We start from the raw sequence: 19,869 nt of genomic DNA on the forward strand, positions 1-19,869 counted from the left end.
AGATAGACAGACAGACAGACAGATAGACAGACAGACAGATAGATAGACAGACAGATAGACAGACAGACAGATAGATAGACAGACAGATAGACAGACAGACAGATAGATAGACAGACAGATAGACAGACAGACAGATAGATAGACAGACAGATAGACAGACAGACAGATAGATAGACAGACAGATAGACAGACAGACAGACAGATAGACAGATAGATAGACAGATAGATAGACATTAAAAGGGATTAAATAAAGTGTCATGCATTTGTAGAAGGTTCTTAAAAATTCTATATTCCAAATTCTAAGTCCAAATTCTATATATATATAGCTAGAATGTGTTGTGTGTTTTTTTTTTTAGAAATTTTAGAATTAATTGTTCTAAATTCAAATGATTTATGTTGGCTCTGCAGATTAGAGAAAGAATACACTACAATCAAAACAAAAGAGATGGAGGAACAGGTGGAAATAAAGGTAAAGAACAATATATTTCAATATCTAATAGTGACCCCACATATATGCAGTCCATGTCTTATAGGTGGCCTGTGTGTGTTGGGGGGGGGGGAATATATATCTGGGGGTCTTTGACTGTGTGGGATTTATCTGTGCAGAGGCTGCGGACCGAGAACAGGCTTTTGAAGCAGAGGATAGACACACTAGAAAAAGTAAGTGTATGACGTTCACGCTGCATCGAACTCAAACCAGTCTCACACTGCTAATCCCAGGGTTACTTACTCGACTCGTCGTGAACATGTGCACTAACCATGCATGTCCTGCTGGATTCCTGTCTTATTAATGGGGCAACCTCGGATAAAAGTTGTCTACGTGCATTGCCGCTGTTTATGTAGCTCATTATTCGTAAACAAAAGCGGACGTTTTTTTTTTTTTTTGCATTCTCTCGTTGACTTTCACCGTGGCCTCGTGAAAGCGCAAACACATTTTGCAAAGGCCTTGAAAGGAAGATCCGATTCTCAAAGAAATATTGGTTGGTTGGATGTAAGGACGAAAAACACGTCATGTTTTCCTTTTACTGTGAAGTGGCACTTCTGCCACTAATGCATGGGATCGCAGGGTTGGCATCCGATTTGCCTGCAGGAACGCACAAATGCTGTAAACTAACAAGAATTCATAGTTTCAAAGCAGCCCAAGACTCTTGCAAGCTAATGCTTTAATTATTTACTAACTGGAAAGAAAAGTTCAGCTTCACTAAAGCCTTTTTCTTTCTTGCTACAGATCTTTCACTGTGTCTTCTTCTGTTTTTATATCACCAGCTTATTTTTCCCTTTTGTTACCACCACACCTGCATGTAAGCTGCTGTTTCCAATACCCTTTCATGCATGACGGTCACTGCAGTGGACAGCTATTAAAATGTCATTTTCTATGAGAAAGAATATGTTTTGATGGCAGTGTTGCATATAAGCCTCTACAGTGGACGCCTGAGAATCACCCAACACTGCCATACAGTGGTCAGCCTTTGCAACTGCAGAATAATGGTGTCAACATTCAAAAAGAAAATTTGGTGTATAAAAACAGAACCAAATCAGTTCTTATTTTTATGTCTAAAAACACTTAGTAACATTTTTTTAACTCAGTATATCATGGGTCATGCATCAAAGGGTTAAATCCAACATCATATTTCACTAGGAAAATCTAAAGATTGCTTTTATTCTGAAAAAATATTTTCGTTTTGTTTGTGCGCAACTGTCCTTCAGTTTTGTACACTCTGCGTGTCCGTCTTTCTCATTCGACCTATTTGTTTTTCTCTTTCTCTCCCTCCCTCTCTCTGTTTTTCTGTGTGTCTGTCTTTGGCGATGTTTGTGTTTTGTAGGAAAGCGCTTCCTTGGCAGATAGATTGATTCAGGTATATTATTTTCTTCATTTTTCTCCGTTCCTACTGTTGCACTTTTGGCTCTTTTTCTTTCCTTCCAAATGTAAACAAACATGAAATCTAGATTAAATGAAAAAAATGGCATCGTTTTAATTTTATCTCCATGTAACACCCCCAGATAATTCTTTGCTTTGATATGCAAAAAATAAAAAAAAAAAAAAAAAAAAAAAATGCATGCAATGCACACAGGGTGGTGACATTGCATGCCTTATTTTCCATCCTCTCCTGAAGATACTTTTTTCTTTCAATGTAGCATGGGTAGTTTTTACCAGTGCTCTAAGAGTAACCTCAACACACCAGACCACTAGATGGCAGTACAAGACAAGACAAGACAGAGAATAATGGAGCATCAAAAGCCTAGTCTAACCGAGGTTTAGGAAAAACCAATATCAAATTCAACCTAGATGTCCCTACTTCCACCCAATGTTAATGCTTCCCGATCTTTTGATTGAATTAAATCCTCTCCAAAAGTTCCCTGTTACTGGGACAATTCCAATGCTGTCAAACAGCAACGCAAGGAGGCTGGTTTTAACAAAATAATTCCCTTTTGACAAAGTAAACCAGTGCATGATGGAGCACTCATTGTCAGATAGTAGTTAAAAATCTTAAATTTTGAACTACTATTTAAAGCCGTTATGAATGAAATGACCACAAAAACTAAACAATTGAAAATAACAATACAGTCTATAGCTTTTTTAAAAAAAAAAACAAAATCTCAAGAGAATCTAATTCTTCACCTTCGGCACTAAATTGTGCCTACTGGTACCCTTCTCTTACGTAACTTCTTCTTCTTCTTCTGCTAACTCCACCATGCTTTATTCGGTTGGTTATACTGAAAGGGACAAGTGACTCGCGCTCAGGAGGCAGAAGAGAACTACCTAGTCAAGCGGGAGCTTGCTACAGTCAAACAGCAGAGCGAGGAGGCCAGTGCTCAGCTGGAGCAGGCCACGAAAACCATTTGGCAGCTCCAGCAGGGACTACAATGGGTAAGGAGGACTCCCCGGGTGTCTTCAAAGTGGCACATTTTAAAGGAGCGAATTGTGAATGGTCTCGGCCGCAAAAAGGGCTGCACGATTATGGCCAAAATGATAATCACGTATCTTTTGTATCAATATTAAATATATATATATAAAATATAATATAAAAATATTTTATATTTTAAACAAACGATATGTGAACGAGGTTTTCAGTACAAAATTCAACCTAACTATAACATAAAATATATCAATTCTGTAGCAAGTGGGTTAACCCTTGACACACACACGCTGTTACAGATGATAGTTCAACCGACTTTGTTTTCAATAGTCCCAAGTGCTCCTGCGCACTTACTCTACATCGGTAGAAGAATGTTAGCGATGGAGCTACCAGGTAGGAGAAAGAGAGGAGATATATGGATGTAGTGAGGGAGGACATGCAGATAGTTGGAGTCAGAGTAGAAGACGCAGAGAACAACCCTTGAAAAAAAAGGGACAAAGCCGAAAGAAAAAGAAGTCCCAAGTGCTGTCGTGGTTCCGTTTGTACGTTGCGCCAACACGCACTACTCTGTCCGCTCCCCCTTCTCGGGACCCTGCTCCTACTAATATAGGGCGAGGCTTAATTACTCGAATTACGCTCACCTGTATGCGGGGCTGCACCTGTGTCGCCAATCCCGTGTTCTCCCTGCAGCTGAGCGCTAACCTCCGCAGCGCCCCCTCCCCCCCACAGACTCATTTAACCAAGACAAAACATTAATATAGAAAATAAATATGCCGCAAATATACTATTTGCGAGAAAGCACAGCAAAACCTCGGTGCGGAGTTGCCATTACAGTTGTCAGGACACAGACAGGGATTTAGTGGACCAGTGTTAGCTTTAGCCTTCCCGCATTTAACGTACGTATTTGAACCTCCAGGCAATATATGTTGACCCTTTATGAAGTACTAGCGTTTCCTAGTGTTTCGCTGGTTGGTCGGTTGTTCAGTACTAGTACGTAAATCGTTGTTTATATGTAGAGATGTTTTTTTTTTTTTCTGCCAAATTTAAACGTTATTTCACTGTCCTTTCTTGATTACATATCTTCATCATTTATTTCTGGTAAGGTTTTTCTATTTCTTGATTTTTTTTTATTTCTGAGGTGAGACATAGACACAAAAAAAAAGCGAGGAGGTTGAGGTTGCCCTTTAAGTTTTGGCGACTGGGGGTTTTCAATGTCTTTCAATGTGTATTTGTTGGGAAATAGCACTTAGCACACTAATATTTCAATTTTATTTTGACTATGTATGTATGAGATCTATGTTATGTATGTGCAATCAATTCGAGTGTATTGATGTACTACGAAATATACAAAATCAAGGTTAAAGGCCGTTTCTTAAAACTGCTAGAAGAAAGAAAGAAGAAGAAAACGTTACGTGTTCGTACGCACAAATGTTCAAAAAAATACATTTAAAATATATAAATATCAAAATCTGGTCAAAAATAGAGAAAAATTACGAAAACACTAAAAAGATTTGGGAATTATTCAAAGTTCACCGCAACAAGGTGGCGATGTACCATGAAAGCGATAATGTCAATGCATAATCATAAGCTTTTGCCTAAAACGTGTCAGGATGACAACACGTACTGTTAAGGATTAAGACAAAAAGTGTCGTTAAAGGGCTGAATGTGGTTGCTGAAACTGAAAAACCTCGGGGAAATAAATGTGTAAATACTGTATTTTCACGGCTGTCGTTGTGAAAATAACAACCATGTGAAATTATATATTAGATATATATATCAGGTCGCTAGAGCAGTTGTATTTCCGAGTACAAATATTTGAATATTTGTACAGGGACCCAACACTGAGACTGGTAGGTATCACTGGATTTATAACAGACAAATTGTGTTATTACTTTCAATGTACAAGCAAATTGGTTTTAGGTCAACTGAATGGTCCATTCATTTAGATTAAGTTTTTTTTGTTGTTTAATGTGTATTAGGTAGGGGTGAGCCATCTATGGCACCTCACCATTCCAAAAGGATTCAGGGTTCATTATTATCATGATTTTACGATTGTAATGATGGTCTCCATGACCGCCACCCAAATCACCGTACCAACCACCCCCCAAACGTTCCATGTATATGTACTGTATATACATACACATATATACAGTATATGTATATATATATATATATGTATGTATATATGTATCTATATATATGTATGTATATATGTGTATGTATGTATGTATGTATATATGTATGTATATATGTATGTATATATGTATCTATATATATGTATGTATATATGTGTATGTATGTATGTATGTATATATGTATGTATATATGTATGTATTTATATATGTATGTATATATGTATCTATATATATGTATGTATATATATATGTATATATGTATGTATATATATATGTATGTATATATGTATGTATATATATATGTATATGTATATATATAATGTACGTATATATGTATATATGTATGTATATATGTATGTATTTATATATGTATGTATATATGTATCTATATATATGTATGTATATATATATGTATATATGTATATATATCTATATATCTATATATATGTATATGTATATATATAATGTACGTATATATGTATATATGTATGTAACAGCAGAAGTTGTTTCGCCGTTGCGTACTAGTACTACAGCTCTGATCTACAAGGCAGGACTAAATGAGTTCATGAACATTTAGGTTAACAACTGGCATGCCTATTTGAAGTAAAATCAATAAAAATCCACAAGAATCTTATTAAGGTGAATCAGTTCAGATTAGAAGTGGGACAGAGCTGTCTAATCTGTCATCGGTTTGATGTGAAACTGAGTTCATGGCTCCTCAGTTGTAAAATTTGTTTTCCCTGAACTGTCCCTTTGAACTATGTGTTTACAGGACACACACTCCGTTACTTACTCACCTGTGTTGTTGGTTATAGAAAAAAGCCCCTCGCTACTCAGAGGAGTCTGTATTGCAACTGGAACAAGAGCTTGTGCAAGCCCGTTTGAAGGAAGCAGAGTCTCAGTGTGCACTCAAAGAGATGCAAGACAAGATCCTGGAAATTGAAAAGGTGAGTTATCTTGGCATCTTCTGCAATAATCATAAACTGCTGCCAGTCAAAATGATTCAACACTAATCGCAACGCTTGCAAATGTGTACAAACACCGCAAAAGGCTCTGAATGATTATTGCTGTCTCAAAAATATTTATCACCTTAACCAGCATTTTTATTATCAATCAAGGAGTAGCTTTGCATCTGTCCTCTGCTGAAAATGTCATGTATGCTCGGAGCTCAGGTTCCGTCATCATTCCTAAGGAATTCTTGTGAACTCTTTTTCTGTAGGCAAGCTTTGGTGGTCTTTTGAGTTATCCATAGGGGCACTGTCCTGAAATGATCAGGGTCTTGCCGTCAGGTTTTCAGTGCCACTGAAATACCTCATAGTACTTGCGGGTGGTCCACTGGAAGGTACCAACCGCCCTAACCGGGATTCGATCTTGCCCAGGAGGTGAACCCTGGGGTTCCACACCAATGACAGAGACATTACCTCTGGGTCAAAGTGCCATTAAAACATATTCCATACATAGTTAGTTGTATTGGTGTCTAAACTGTGCGTGTCTGACAGTGATCTTTCTTACAATTCGATCAATTTCAAACCTGTGTGTACCTTTTCTCGATAACAGAGGAACACTTCACTACCAGATGAAACCAATGTGGCCCGACTACAGGAGGAGTTAATTGGGGTCAAACTGAGGGAAGCCGAGGCGGTGACAGGTCTGAAGGAGTTGAGACAGCAGGTCAGAGACCTGGAGGAGCACTGGCAGGTGTGTTGAAACAAGTAACAACTACCTACGTCTTTAAACTCTAATCTTCACAATACTCAAATCATTCGCTCAAGTTGGCCATAAAACTTCATTTTGCACATGTAGCTATAGAATGTTTCACAGTATTTTCCTGACAAGGTGGGGGACGCGGGGTTTCCTCTCTGGGTTCTTACAAAACCTTGTTGATTTAAACAAAACTTCACAAAGAAGGCCTTGGCAAGTGATGCTAAATTGTTAGCTCTCTCCTTAGCGTCACTTGGCACGTACAGCTGGCCGTTGGAAGGATGCCCCAAAGAAGAATGCACTCAGCGAGCTGCAAGACGAACTGATGAGCGTAAGGCTGCGCGATGCCGAGGCCCAGGCTGAGCTTCGGGAAACACGGCAGAGGATTCTGGAGTTAGAAACACAGGTCAGTCTTTGAACAACCCATCTGAAAGCAGTTATCAGAAGGTGAAAGAAGTGTATATATATATTGAGTATGATTAATCATACTCTGAATGTTAAATGGTATCTAAATTACAGTAAAGGATTTGACACTTTCAGTGCCTTTTCACAAAATCCATTATAAGGTACTACATTCATTCACATTTAGATAAGTGGATCCGTTTTTTTTTCTGCATGTTATTTAAATATTTGTCATAAAGTTCATAAAGTCACAAATTCAATTTGGGCTACTCAAACAAAACATAATATTCAGTATATTTATATATACACGTATACATACAGTATATGTATATGTTGTCTCTGATTTGGTGAAATACCGCCATCTAGTGGCTGCGTTTAGGTAGCGTTTTAAGTAGTGTAACCACTTTTGAGTTTAATTAGTGTGCGGATGTTAGAACACGCTAGAAGAAATGTAAGTTTATTTTGCAGCTACGTTTAATTGCATATATATATTACATATATTTACTTACCTCGAGGTCCTGTTTTGTTGCGGGCAGTTCTGTTTGTTGTGTTTTAATCGTACATTTGACGAAGTTTGTAAACTGTTTGGTAGCAGGCGATCTTAGAATTATGTTTACATATGACCCTACTACTTTTTTTTTTTTTTACTTTGATTATGCGATTTGATTATCGCAATATATTGATTAGTTTCGTTAATTTATTTGAATGTATGGAATAATATGAGCGCTGTATATTGATACATTTGTGCATATATTTCATTTGATTATCGCAATATAGAGAGGGAATACTCTCTCTCTCTCTCTCTGTGTATATATGTGTGTGTATATATATGTGTATATATGTATGTATATATGTATATGTGTATATATTTATGTATATATGTCTGTATATAAGTATGTATATAAATATATTTGTATGTATATAATAAATACATATGTATGTATATATGTATGTACATCTGTATATATATGTATATATGTATGTACATATGTATATATATGTATATATGTATGTACATATGTATATATATGTATATATGTCTGTATATAAATACATATGTATGTATATATATATATATTACATTATCGTAATGTTTCCCTCAGAAAATATTATGCCAGAGCACATCTCAACGACGACGACTTGAGTGACACAAATTAAAACAGTGTCTCCCACAGAGTCCACCCATAGTGATACGCGTTGCACATAAAGTGGCACCATTATGCCTGGATAAGCTCAGCTTCACCCGTTTCTAAAAACTTTTGAAATGCAGAAAAAAAAAAAAAAAAGTAAAACACTTAATAAATATTACACATGCTTTAACAGAACCAGTCCCGCAGCAGCCAGCTGCGTCGTGCAGAGCAGGAAAGATGCAGACTTGAGAAGAGTGTGCAAACACTGACAGACCTAAACAGAGAACAGCATGTTCAGCTGCAGGAGATCAAAAGAAAGCAAGCAGAAATCGAATGCAAGGTTAGTACACATGACGCTGACTTTTCCCTTACAGGCTTGTTACACTGAGAAAAACCTGTCGCCTTTAATGCTTTAGTGCTACAAGTAATTAACAATTTCCTGAAACAAAGGGTACAGTCCATTCGTGAATCGTAGGCGAGTGTGCATGTGCATGCGGAGGGAGGGAGCGCAGTCTGTTTATGAATCACAGGTTCTCTTTCACCAGACAAAAAGCCATGTGCCTGCGTAGAGGTTTTTACATAGAAGTGGTCCAAAATTGACCGGAAAGAATCATTTGAAGATGGTAAGTAGGAGGCCCTCGTTCATTAGAAAAAAAAAAACAAGTACTCTTTTGGGCGTTACCTGAGCACTGCTAAACCTGGTGTTTGGTGATCATCCTGGTTTGCATATCACATGTAATACATGTGATACGTGTATTTAATAATTTCCAACATTTCTCCAAACCTTAGGAAACAAAGCGTTTGATTGTCACACGCCAAGTATAAAGGGGCTTTTTCACATGCAAAGCGCAAAGGGGCTTTTTCGGTACCGAAGTGCGACATTCTGCAGAGGATGTTAATGATGATGATGCTACTGCTTTTCTTTGAAACTCTTCTACCCTGTCTAGAAACTGAAGAAATGAAGGTTTCACAGCTACCATTGTGGAAAAATACACAACCACGGCTGCTTAGAATATCTGAACAATATCTAAGTGGGTGTATATATTTGGCATTATGCTCATTGTGACCTGTTGCTGCCATTCTTTTTGAGCCATGAAACTATCACAATTTCCAGCGGTTGCCAAATGTTTTCTGCTGGGCACATTTTGTTTTTTTGTTTTTTTCATTCATTTTAAATGGTTTTCTGCTGGGCACATTTTGTTTTTTGTTTTTTTTTCATTCATTTTAAATGTACTAACTGTAATGTAAACGCACCTTAAACATGTTCGTTTGATGCTAGCATTGTCAACTTTGGTTAACTGGCAGGACTGAGATTTCGTGTGTGTGGGGAGGGGTGGGGGTTGAACTGCTCGGGGCTGTTACTGCTGCTCCGAGCAGATTCAACGGGAGACTGCAAAAACAAGAGCAGGGATTCAAAATAACGGCCTCCTTTATAATAATAGAGAGATAGATAGAGAGAGAGAGAGAGAGAGAGATAAATAGATAGATAGATAAATAGAGAGATAGATAGATAGAGAGAGAGATAGATAGATAGAGAGATAGATAGATAGATAGAGAGAGAGAAATAGAGAGAGAGAGATAGATAGACAGATAGAGATATAGAGAGAGATAGAGAGATATAGAGAGAGATAGAGAGAGAGAGAGAGAGATAAATAGAGAGATAGATAAATAGAGAGATAGAGAGAGATAGATAGATAGATAAATAGAGAGAGAGAGAGAGATAGATAGATATATTTATAATATATAATATTTGTGTATAATATAATATAATATATATATTTAAGCCCCATGTGACAAACTGTGTTTTGTAAATGTGGGCTATATAAATAAAATTTGATTTGATTTGATTTACAGATTTGGATAATATGCTGCGTAATGTTTTTTTTTTTTCAATAATTCCTTCCTTCCTCTGCCCTATAGCAAAAAAGTGTGAGGTTATCCTGTAACTGCTTGAATCTTTCGCGTGTGTTTTGTTGTTGTTGCTGATGTTTTTTTTTTTTGTACTTGCAGAGTAAAGAGGAGGTGATGGCTGTTAGACTAAGGGAAGCTGACAACATCGCTGCTATGGCTGAACTTCAGCAACAGATATCAGAGCTGGAAATTGAGGTGAGATTTTGAGACACTTCGAAGCCACAAAACTAGACACTGCCAGGGGGAAGTAGCTTGACTTTGCACTTAACCAGAGCAATGCATGTAGATTATATGATAACGGGTTTAGTTTGACTTTGGTGTCACTTGACTTTTGTCCTTGTTTGCGTATATACAAGCAAGGCAGGGGAATTGACTGTTCTCCAAAAAAAAATTTTATACATGTCCTCTAGAATTGGTGGTTATATGGCTCCTTTTAGGCTGTTAATATTAGCGTGTGACATTGGCTTGTTTCAAAAGTAAATCTCAGCATCTCATGTGTATTTATTTTTTTTAGTGTTTTTTTTTTTTTTTCGGTCTAATCATGGAAGACAATCGGTGCCGTCATTCAAATTTAAATGCATAAACAGAAATGCTTTTTTTCATTTTCAGTATATACCTGCATTATTTTTTTTACTCATAAATAGAAATAATAATTTAAAAAAAATCATCCAAACTGTATTTTCATTTTCATCTTCAAGACTGCTAATTCTATAGCACAACCGAAAAGAAAACAAATAGGACAAATAGGTTTTTTGTTTTCGTGTCCAACCCCTCAAAAAAATAATAATCAATAATATATATCAATAATAATATAATAATTATAATATAATCTACATAATGCAGTCTTGTAGGAGACGTTGCTGTGCATGTTTGACTACAGGGCATTTGTGTTTTTTTGTGGGTTTTTTTTGCACTTCATTTAGTTACTTTTTTCATCACCTCAATCTGTATGAAGTAGTTTTCTTAAGATCAAGGAAAGATCTATATATATATATATTTTTTACGGATTATAAATCACACTCTTTTTTTTCATCCTTTGGCTGGGTTTGCGACTTAACGTAATTTGACATGTTCGTTATGTTCACACTGACAGCCGCTAGAGGGTGCTCTAGCTGGCTGGTACCACATACCCTGGAGTGACTTTTATCTTCTTCATTATGCATTATTTGGCTGGTGCAACTTGTGAAATTGTTCAAACCTTTTTCTAAACATGTGTTTGCGTAAGCATTGATCACTTCACACTGCATTATACGTGCACACTCTGGCAGAGACGAACATTATTAGTATTCATTTATAACTGAACAATGACTCCATTTTGTTTGTTGACAACAGATACGGAAAACTTGACATCTCAAAAAATCTTTGTTTGAATTTCTGTCAAGTATAATGCTATGTATTTCGCCAGATTTAAAAAAAAAAAAAAAACATGTGCATTGAGCTTATTCTATAAATAAATGCTGAGAACTATTATAAACACAACTCACAACCCATTCACGAAGCAACAGTTAACATGGGGATAGGAAAAAAGACAAAATAGCTGAAGCACAGTTCTGCGGCATATTTGGTCTGGGCCTAAATAAAGTACGAGTTCACTCCACAAACTGAACTTCGTTCAAGTGAGGTAGTGGTGAAATGTTGGTGGTGCAAGTTTTTGTTCTGAGGCACAAAACCTCAGACCACACTCTGTGGTGGTGTTTCATTGTAGAGGCGAGGAAGGGGAGGCGAAGGAAGGGGCTGTCATACTTAGAGCGCTAAGAGCCGACTTGAGAGGATATTGACACGTGCTTTACCATAAAAAGATGCAAGAAGTAGTTGTCAGTCGATAGCATGTGATGTGAGCGTCAGGTTTTTTTTTAAAAAAAAAGAAAGAAAGAAATGAACACATTCATGACAGAAACATTGACTAAGTCACGTAGAGCCTTTTGTCCCAATTCAAATTTTTAAAGTTTTATTTGTATAAAAGTAAAAACAAATACTGTACGTACCCTGTATTGTAAGTCTTTACTGTTTTTTGTAAACAGTTTTTTTTTTTTTTTTTTACGTTTTTTTTTAAGTGATGTTGCCGAAACTTGCCAGTTGCCATATTAAGTTTGGTCAGATTTGCAGGAACAAATCGAACATTCAGTGTGTTATATATTACATTATATGTATATATATGTTTAATGAAATACATAGTTATTATGAACACACAATTTTCAAATATCAAATATAAATAATAACCTGCACGTGTGCATAGGTCCTCATTAGACATAGAGTGTTTATAAAAAAGTTAAACATTGTTAAAAAATTATAAAAAAATAATTTAATTTAATTTAATTCATTATTAACAATAATAAAAAAATAATGTTTATGTAACAATAGTAAAATATAAGTATTTTCTTATTAAAACAATTATATATGTTTTTGTATAAAATAGATGTACTTTCTAATAAAATTATAAAATTGATTTTATATGTTTATTATTGAAACAACAAACTGGCAAGAAGTCTGCAATACGACTTTATTTGCTATACAGACTTGTTTCTAACAAAACAAAACAAATCTTTGCAATGTACAAAAAGAAAAAAAAAAAAGGTGACACGAAAATTCTAAGATTTATGCTACCTCAGTTTTGACATCAAAGTAATATGACACGCTGGAATTTAGTAAGAAATTGTCACAACATCACTAAACCAGATAAACAGTGCAGAGAAATGATCGCAGATTCTGTGACTGAAACTAAAGTTCCACATGCAAGTGTACGATCCCAGAGCAGCAAGGTTTGTGCGCTTGCAGGAAGTGGTTTCTCATCTTGAAGTAGAGCCTCTACCAAAGGTGACATGCATGATTTTAATTTGAGGTTTTCATAATACACAGAGATTTATAGTAAAGGTCGTCGGTATATAAAAAAAAAAAAATCCTCCCCACCACACTGCGTTTCTGTGATCTGAGTATCATCTCATGAAAAACTAGACTGATTGTACTGATTTGAATGTCAGTTAGGGGAAATATTTTATATATATCTATCTGCGAAAAAAAAAAAAAAGGCAGTTTATATATGAGTATATATTCTCCAAGTTGTAGTATATATGGTCTTTAGTTCTCTCTCTCTCCCTCCCGACCTAGTATATATGGTCTTTAGTTCTCTCTCCCTCCCGACGTTTCATACGCCTATGGTGTTTTGGTTCTGTCCTTTCAGTTTGATTTATTAGGCGTTCATTTTGTTGCTGATTGATTGAGCGGCGTGAATGGCACAAATTATCAGGCTCACTTTAGTCAGGCTAGCTGTCGTAGCTCGTCTATTCGCAGCGGGTACGGAAAGTATTCAGACCCCTTTGAATTTGTCACTCTTTTCATTGCGGCCATTTGCTAAAATCCAAAAAAAAGTTCATTTTATTTCTCATGAATGTACACTCGGCACCCCATCTTGACAGGAAAAAAAAAGCCAGAAATGTAGCAATTTTTGCAAATTTTTTAAAAAAAAAAAACAAATGTAGCAATTTTTGCAAATTTTTTTTAAAAAAAGAAAAACTGAAATATTACATAGATCTTGTCTCCATGCCTCTGTTTGCCTCTGGCTTAACAGCTGGATCAGGTCTTTGTGTTAACATTTTCTCTGCCGTCAGTTTACCTGCGCTTTACCTGTTTGGGTTTTTTTTTTTTGGTTTGTTTGTTTGTTTGTTTTTTAACTGTTCAGGAATGGAGAAAACGTGAGCTTTTAGTCGAGCTTCAAAAGTTTCAATGTATATGTTTGTATAATATCATTTAATGTCACATTGTAGTAAACAAAATGCTATCGGGTTTGAAAGGTTAATATTTAGACGAGTGAACAGTTTGGAACAGTCTCACTGTCTGTCTGTGCCGTGTTGTTCCAGATGTCAACATACTTCTAGTGCCTCAGGTGTTTACATAATATAGACACATACTGGTAAAGTAAACGGCTGATTATTGCAAAAAAAAAAAATGGAGCTATCCCGGGCAAGGGGTGGTCGGGGAGGGCTTTATAATTACCCACTTTTCTCTGTTTTCGAAGACACTCCCGGGGCGTAACTGTGGATCAAAATCCAATCCAAGTCAATTTTGCTTTATACGTTTCCTTTAGAGTTAGCTTAGCTCAAATCGTTAAAAAGCCGAAAACATGCCTATGGATCGTATTTAACAGTGGTTGCAAATGCCTGTTTTAAAAAAAAAAATCTGAAAAGAAAGGAAATAGGTTTCGTACCCCAGATGTTTGCTGGTCTTCGTGGTAAACATCGTGAAGGCAGTTAAACTGTTAAAGCCTCAGCCCCCTGGGCCTTAGAAGGGGCTGATTATTGCAAAGAAACACCAATATAGTTTTTTTTTTTTTTTCAGACATCTGTCATTTCTCCAGTTATGTGTCGTCCTGTTAGTAAAGCAGCGTCGAGTCAAAGTTATTTTTAATTCTTTTGCTTTACATTTCTGTCCACTGAAATTTAATTCTGACAAATCTAGTGAAAAAACACACACACACACTGAGCAAGCATCAACGGGGGAGGGTGATTTTTTTTTTAACAAGACTCTCGGCTCTCTACTTCAGTGGGGTTTGATGACAGCAGAGGAAAAGGTGAGGAACCGAGGAAGAGAGAGAGAGCAGATAAATGACAATAAAATAGTATTTTATTCAGCTGTTATTTTGCCAAAAAAGCTAAGTCGTTCAAATGACTTTTTAAGTAATGTTTTAGTAATGTTGGATGACAACAGCCTCCAAAATCCATGTTGACAGCCGGTTCCAAAGGTTAGCAAGATTGCTTAAAGTTGGTACAGTAATGTAGGATAATTAATATATGATGGAACGGGATGAAGTAAGGAAAGTCCCGATGACATACCAGTGGAAGTATGGAAGTGCTTAGGGGAAGTGGCGGTAGATTTCCTGATTGGGTTGTTCAACAGAATTTTAAAGACAGACACGGTGCTTCATGCCTAGGAAGAGTACCACAGATGCAATATTTGCCTTGAGGATGTTGATGGAGAAGTACAGGGAAGGTCAGAAGGAGCTGCATTGTGTATTTGTAGATCTAGAAAAGGCATATGACAAAGTGCCAAGGGAGGAATTGTGGTTTTGTATGAGGAAGTCAGGAGTGGCAGAGAAGTATGTTAGTTTGGTGCAGGACATGTATGAGAATAGTACAACAGTAGTGAGGTGCGCTGTTGGGAGGACAGAAGACTTCAAAGTGGAGGTGGGACTACATCAAGGATCGGCCCTGAGCCCCTTCTTGTTTGCTGTGGTGATGGACAGATTGACAGATGAGGTCAGACAGGAGTCCCCATGGACTATGATGTTTGCAGATGACATTGTGATCTGTAGTGAGAGTAGGCAGCAGCTAGAAGAGAACCTAGAGAGGTGGAGGTTTGCACTAGAAAGAAGAGGAATGAAGGTCAGTCGCAGCAAGACAGAGTACATGTGTGTAAACGAAAGGCAGAACAGTGAAATAGTGAGGCTACAAGGAGCAGAGGTGGTGAAGGTGCAGGAGTTTAGGTACTTAGGATCAACTGTTCAGAGCAGCGGAGACTGTGGAAGAGAGGTGAAGAATAGAGTACAGGCAGGATGGAACAGCTGGAGAAAAGTGTCAGGAGTGATCTGTGACAGAAGAGTGTCGGCTAAGGTGAAGGGAAAGGTTTACAGGACAGTGGTGAGACCAGCCATGATGTATGGTTTAGAGCAGGCGTGGGCAAACGTTTTGATTCGCGGGCCACAGGTGGTCCTAAAATTGAACAGGGGGGTTGGGGGGGAGCCGGGTCAGGAGCAGACAGACAGATAGATAGATTACATGTAAAACTCATGCATAAAGGATAATCAGCTAAAATGCTTTTATCATTTTCTACGCCATCTATTGGGGAAACATGGGTATTGCAGGGAAAAGGCAGAAGTGTTTGGCGGGCCGGATTAAAAAACCGAACGGGCCGCAGCCGGCCCCCGGGCCTCAGTTTGCCCATGCCTGGTTTAGAGACAGTAGCAATAGGCAGAAGACAGGAGGCGGAGCTGGAGGTGGCAGAGTTAAAGATGCTAAGATTGTCTTCAGGAGTGACAAGGATGGACAGGATCAGGAATGAGGTCATGATTTTGATGGCATAATGACAGATGCCATTTTGAATGCAATAAAGGCATGAACTCATTTTTTACTAGTTATTAAGCTGGAGGTCAGAGCAAAGTCATCACATTAATTAAACAATCAACGTTTATATGTTGGAAGTTAAGCACCTCTTAGAAGTTTAAGGCGTTTAGAGCAGTGTTTCCCTAACTTTTTTTTCTGGGGACCCATATTTTAAAAGTCGCAAACCTTCGCGACCCAAGTCAATAGACATTGTTCTGTTTAACTCCTGGGAATCATGCGAGATGCGAGACGACCCAAAACAAAAAAAAAAAATCTCTTGTGACCCACCTGACGGTCGTGACCCAGTCTTTGGGAAACACTGGTTTAGAGCAGTAATAGATGCAGGAGAAAAAGTTGAATTTGCTTGAATTAAAAAATGGTTTCAAATACTTTGAAATCCTGAATGCACAGAAAGAAGAAGGGAAGGTCCAAGGCCATCTGAACAACACAGACTCCAGCCAGTACATCAACGACCTCAAAGACCAGATAGCCGAGCTAACACATGAGGTGAGTGTCATTAAAATATATATATGTAGCATCTCCATTTCTAATCACACTAAAGACAAAATTGTGGTTTTGATTTTTTTTTTTGTGTGTGTGTGTGTGTGTATGTGTGTGTTTTGTATTTGATTAAGCCCTTGCTTTGAAGCCAACAGACTAGTTGAAGTGTTAACTACACCCAGGGACTTCCTGTGTGGCTGATGCTGCACGCCCGGTGACAGCGCTCAGTTGTAGGTGATGAATCACAAAAAAAAAGTGGTTATCACAACAAAAGAAAAGTGACTGTGTTTTCCACCTCGTACTAATTATTTAAAATTAGTACGAGATTTTAATCTGTAAAATGTAGTAGTAGATGTAGTAAAAAAAAAAAAAAAAAAAAAAAAGGTCTTGTAGTGTAATTTGAATTTTTGTAATTTCATTTTGCTAATTTAGTAGCGAAGCCTAGCTCCTTTAATCCTTTGTTTTTTTTTCCGTCACATCTTTACCCTCTCTCACAAAGTAACCCGTGATTTGGCAACTTTATTTTTTTTTACAGTGATTAAATCCAATATTTGATATTGGAGGTAAAATAACACATTTGGACCATGCAGCAGTGGATGGCAATAGAAGTGCAGTTGTTTTACCCCTAAATGGTTTTGGGTTTGACTCCAGGCTCAGTAAGTTCTTCATGTCACTCCCAGACCTGCAGTGTTATGTACTTTAGGTAGTTAACAGGACTGGAAACTGTATACAGAAAGTGCAGCCAATTTACTATTTATCCCATTGAGGTTAGCTTGAATTAGTGATTGGTCTTTTCTCCAGGTTCATTATTTGTCAATCTAAAGTTGAACGTGTTTTTTTTTACATGCTCATCCTTCTTCCTTCTATAGATTTGCTGCCTAAAAGGAAAGAGAGTTCTGACCAATCAGCCTCTTTTTGATGGTATACACATTGTAAACCACTACACAAAGGATGACGAGTCTTACCAGTCATTTGATGATGATGACGACGACGACGATGATGATGACGATGGCGGCCCTAAGGCACAAGGGCCACCGAAGACTCAGTTGGGCGGACGAATCAGACTTTGCCCTAACCTCAGGGATACCGACAGTGATGACGACGAGAAGGAAGGAGAGAACACAGAAGCTCGGTGCAAGTCCCTGCCTCAGAGCAGCTGCCACAAGACCACTGCTGTGTGACAATGGGGAAATGACCCCCATCTCTATGTGGATATGGAACTTGGAAGAAGAAAAAAAAAAAAGGAAATAAATCAAATCAACATTTCTTATGATGAGAACAACGGAGGAACCAGTAGCTTTACTGTTTACGAGGCCAGGGAATGTATCATGAGACAATATTGGTACACGGCAGTGAGGACTGTGCAATAAAACTCAGGCATGTAATTCTTTCATTCAATTTCTTTAACTGTGTGTTTCAACATGTAAAAAAAAATTAGAGGGAAACCTCACATGAAAACCTTGGTTTCTCAAAGTCGAAATTTCCTTTTGTTAATCCCTGCAGTGATTTGCACCATTAGGACAGTTACTACATGCTTCAATTTTTTTTTTTTTTTTTTTTGCGCAAATGTCAATGGTTTGATCAGTGGTATTATTAAAACATAGACTTTGATTTACATCATCTTTTAATGGTGCTATCTTCAAAGGGTGGTACTAGTTGCCGACATCATCATCATCATCATCAGTTAATTTAGTCCAGTCTAAAGTTACATAAGATTGTACTGTCTGCACAACCAATGAGATTACAGTGAGAGTACCAATGAGAGTACTGTGCACTGTCCAACGTAATATGATAATGCCATCCCAAAGATTCATTAGTGTTGAAAGATGTGCCTCATTATCACCGTTTTTTTTTTTTTTGTTTGTTTGTTTTTTTTCAGAATATAACAATGATTGGAAATGCACATTTTTTTTTTTTTTTTTTTTAAGAATATAACGAATGATTGGAAATGCACGCTTGATTTGTTTTGAAATACACTTTGGATTTGGTTGGGAGGGTACGAGCTAACAGTAGCGTTACACAACGTAAACACTAAGTGACACTGGTCATGTGCTGCATATCGTTGTCACTCACGCAGCTACTCTTCGTCAATGTATTTCTCTAAATAAAAATGCCACACTAAAATTGAGATTAAAAAAAAAATGACGCTCCGCTAATATGTGCAGCCCACTGTACAGAGATACTCAAACTCATAGAGTCCCGGTATCAGTGCTTTGTGTTTTTGCCCGTGTTGACTTGTGGGTAATGATGACAACTTTACTCAACTTAGTGTATACTGTTTGCTTTTCACATACCGTATTTTCCGGACTATTAGCCACAACTTTTCTTCAGCCTTTTGCTGGGTTTGCGACTTATACACAGGTGTGACATATATTAAAATATATATATATATATGTGTATATATATATATATATTCATATGTGTGTTATTTTTACATTGACAACCACTAGAGGACACTCTACCAGTATCCGCTACTCCTGTACCGCTGAAAAATGTACATGTTCATTATTTTCAAACTGACAGCCACAAGAGGGCACTCTAGGCTTGTGTATTAGTATCTGCTACTCCTGTAAGTCGCACTTTTTTTTTTTATTCTTCCGCTGGTGCGATCTTACTAAGGAGCGAGTTGTATATGTTTTTGTTTTGTTTTTTTTTCTTCTTCATTACGCATTTTTTGGCTGGTGTGATTTTTTTTTTTTTTTCTTCTCCAGAGCAACTTATACTCCAGAAAATACGGTATATCACAAGCTCCAAGTGATGGCTGTGTATTTGTTGGTATTGAGTTTTTTTTTTTTTAATTCCTAAAGTAGAGCTACAGGTCTAGTTAATAATTAATTCTCTGAAATTAATTATCGAATACGTTGGTAAAACTGCAGTAGCTGTGACCACTACTCTAATATTGTTACTTTCCACTACTCCAAACAGGTAAGCATAATCTAGCGCAGGCTTTTTTTTTTTTTTTTTCTAGCATATGCTGTCCGATTTGTTATTAAAGACGGCTAGTGCAGATTGTCCCCCATGTAATGTAGGATCCAATATGGGTTTTAAAGACGGCTAGTGCAGATTGTCCCCGATGTAATGTAGGATCCAATATGGGCTCAATCCGATACTCAAAATTTCAAGATGGAATATAAAACAA

General features: G+C 37.1%; 1 protein-coding gene across 3 annotated transcripts in view; it reads left to right on the forward strand.

The window, feature by feature from the left end:
- Positions 1-18,446, forward strand: part of evi5b (ecotropic viral integration site 5b) — a 27,513-nt gene extending 9,067 nt beyond the window's left edge. The window contains exons 7-17 of one of the 3 annotated variants that reach the window (XM_025064948.1): positions 409-469; positions 607-660; positions 1,824-1,856; positions 2,723-2,869; positions 5,809-5,940; positions 6,551-6,691; positions 6,942-7,100; positions 8,420-8,566; positions 10,237-10,332; positions 16,641-16,736; positions 17,600-18,446. In XM_025064948.1, the coding sequence (XP_024920716.1) occupies positions 409-469; positions 607-660; positions 1,824-1,856; positions 2,723-2,869; positions 5,809-5,940; positions 6,551-6,691; positions 6,942-7,100; positions 8,420-8,566; positions 10,237-10,332; positions 16,641-16,736; positions 17,600-17,911 (1,378 nt within the window). In that variant the 3' untranslated portion in view covers positions 17,912-18,446. The remainder of the gene's footprint in view (positions 1-408; positions 470-606; positions 661-1,823; positions 1,857-2,722; positions 2,870-5,808; positions 5,941-6,550; positions 6,692-6,941; positions 7,101-8,419; positions 8,567-10,236; positions 10,333-16,640; positions 16,737-17,599) is intronic. The other 2 variants (XM_025064950.1, XM_025064956.1) reach the window with 2 other exon arrangements.
- The last annotated feature ends 1,423 nt before the right edge of the window (positions 18,447-19,869 follow it).

Source organism: Cynoglossus semilaevis, chromosome 2 (assembly GCF_000523025.1).
Source record: "Cynoglossus semilaevis isolate Cse_v1.0 chromosome 2, Cse_v1.0, whole genome shotgun sequence".
NCBI classification, from domain to species: domain Eukaryota; kingdom Metazoa; phylum Chordata; class Actinopteri; order Pleuronectiformes; family Cynoglossidae; genus Cynoglossus; species Cynoglossus semilaevis.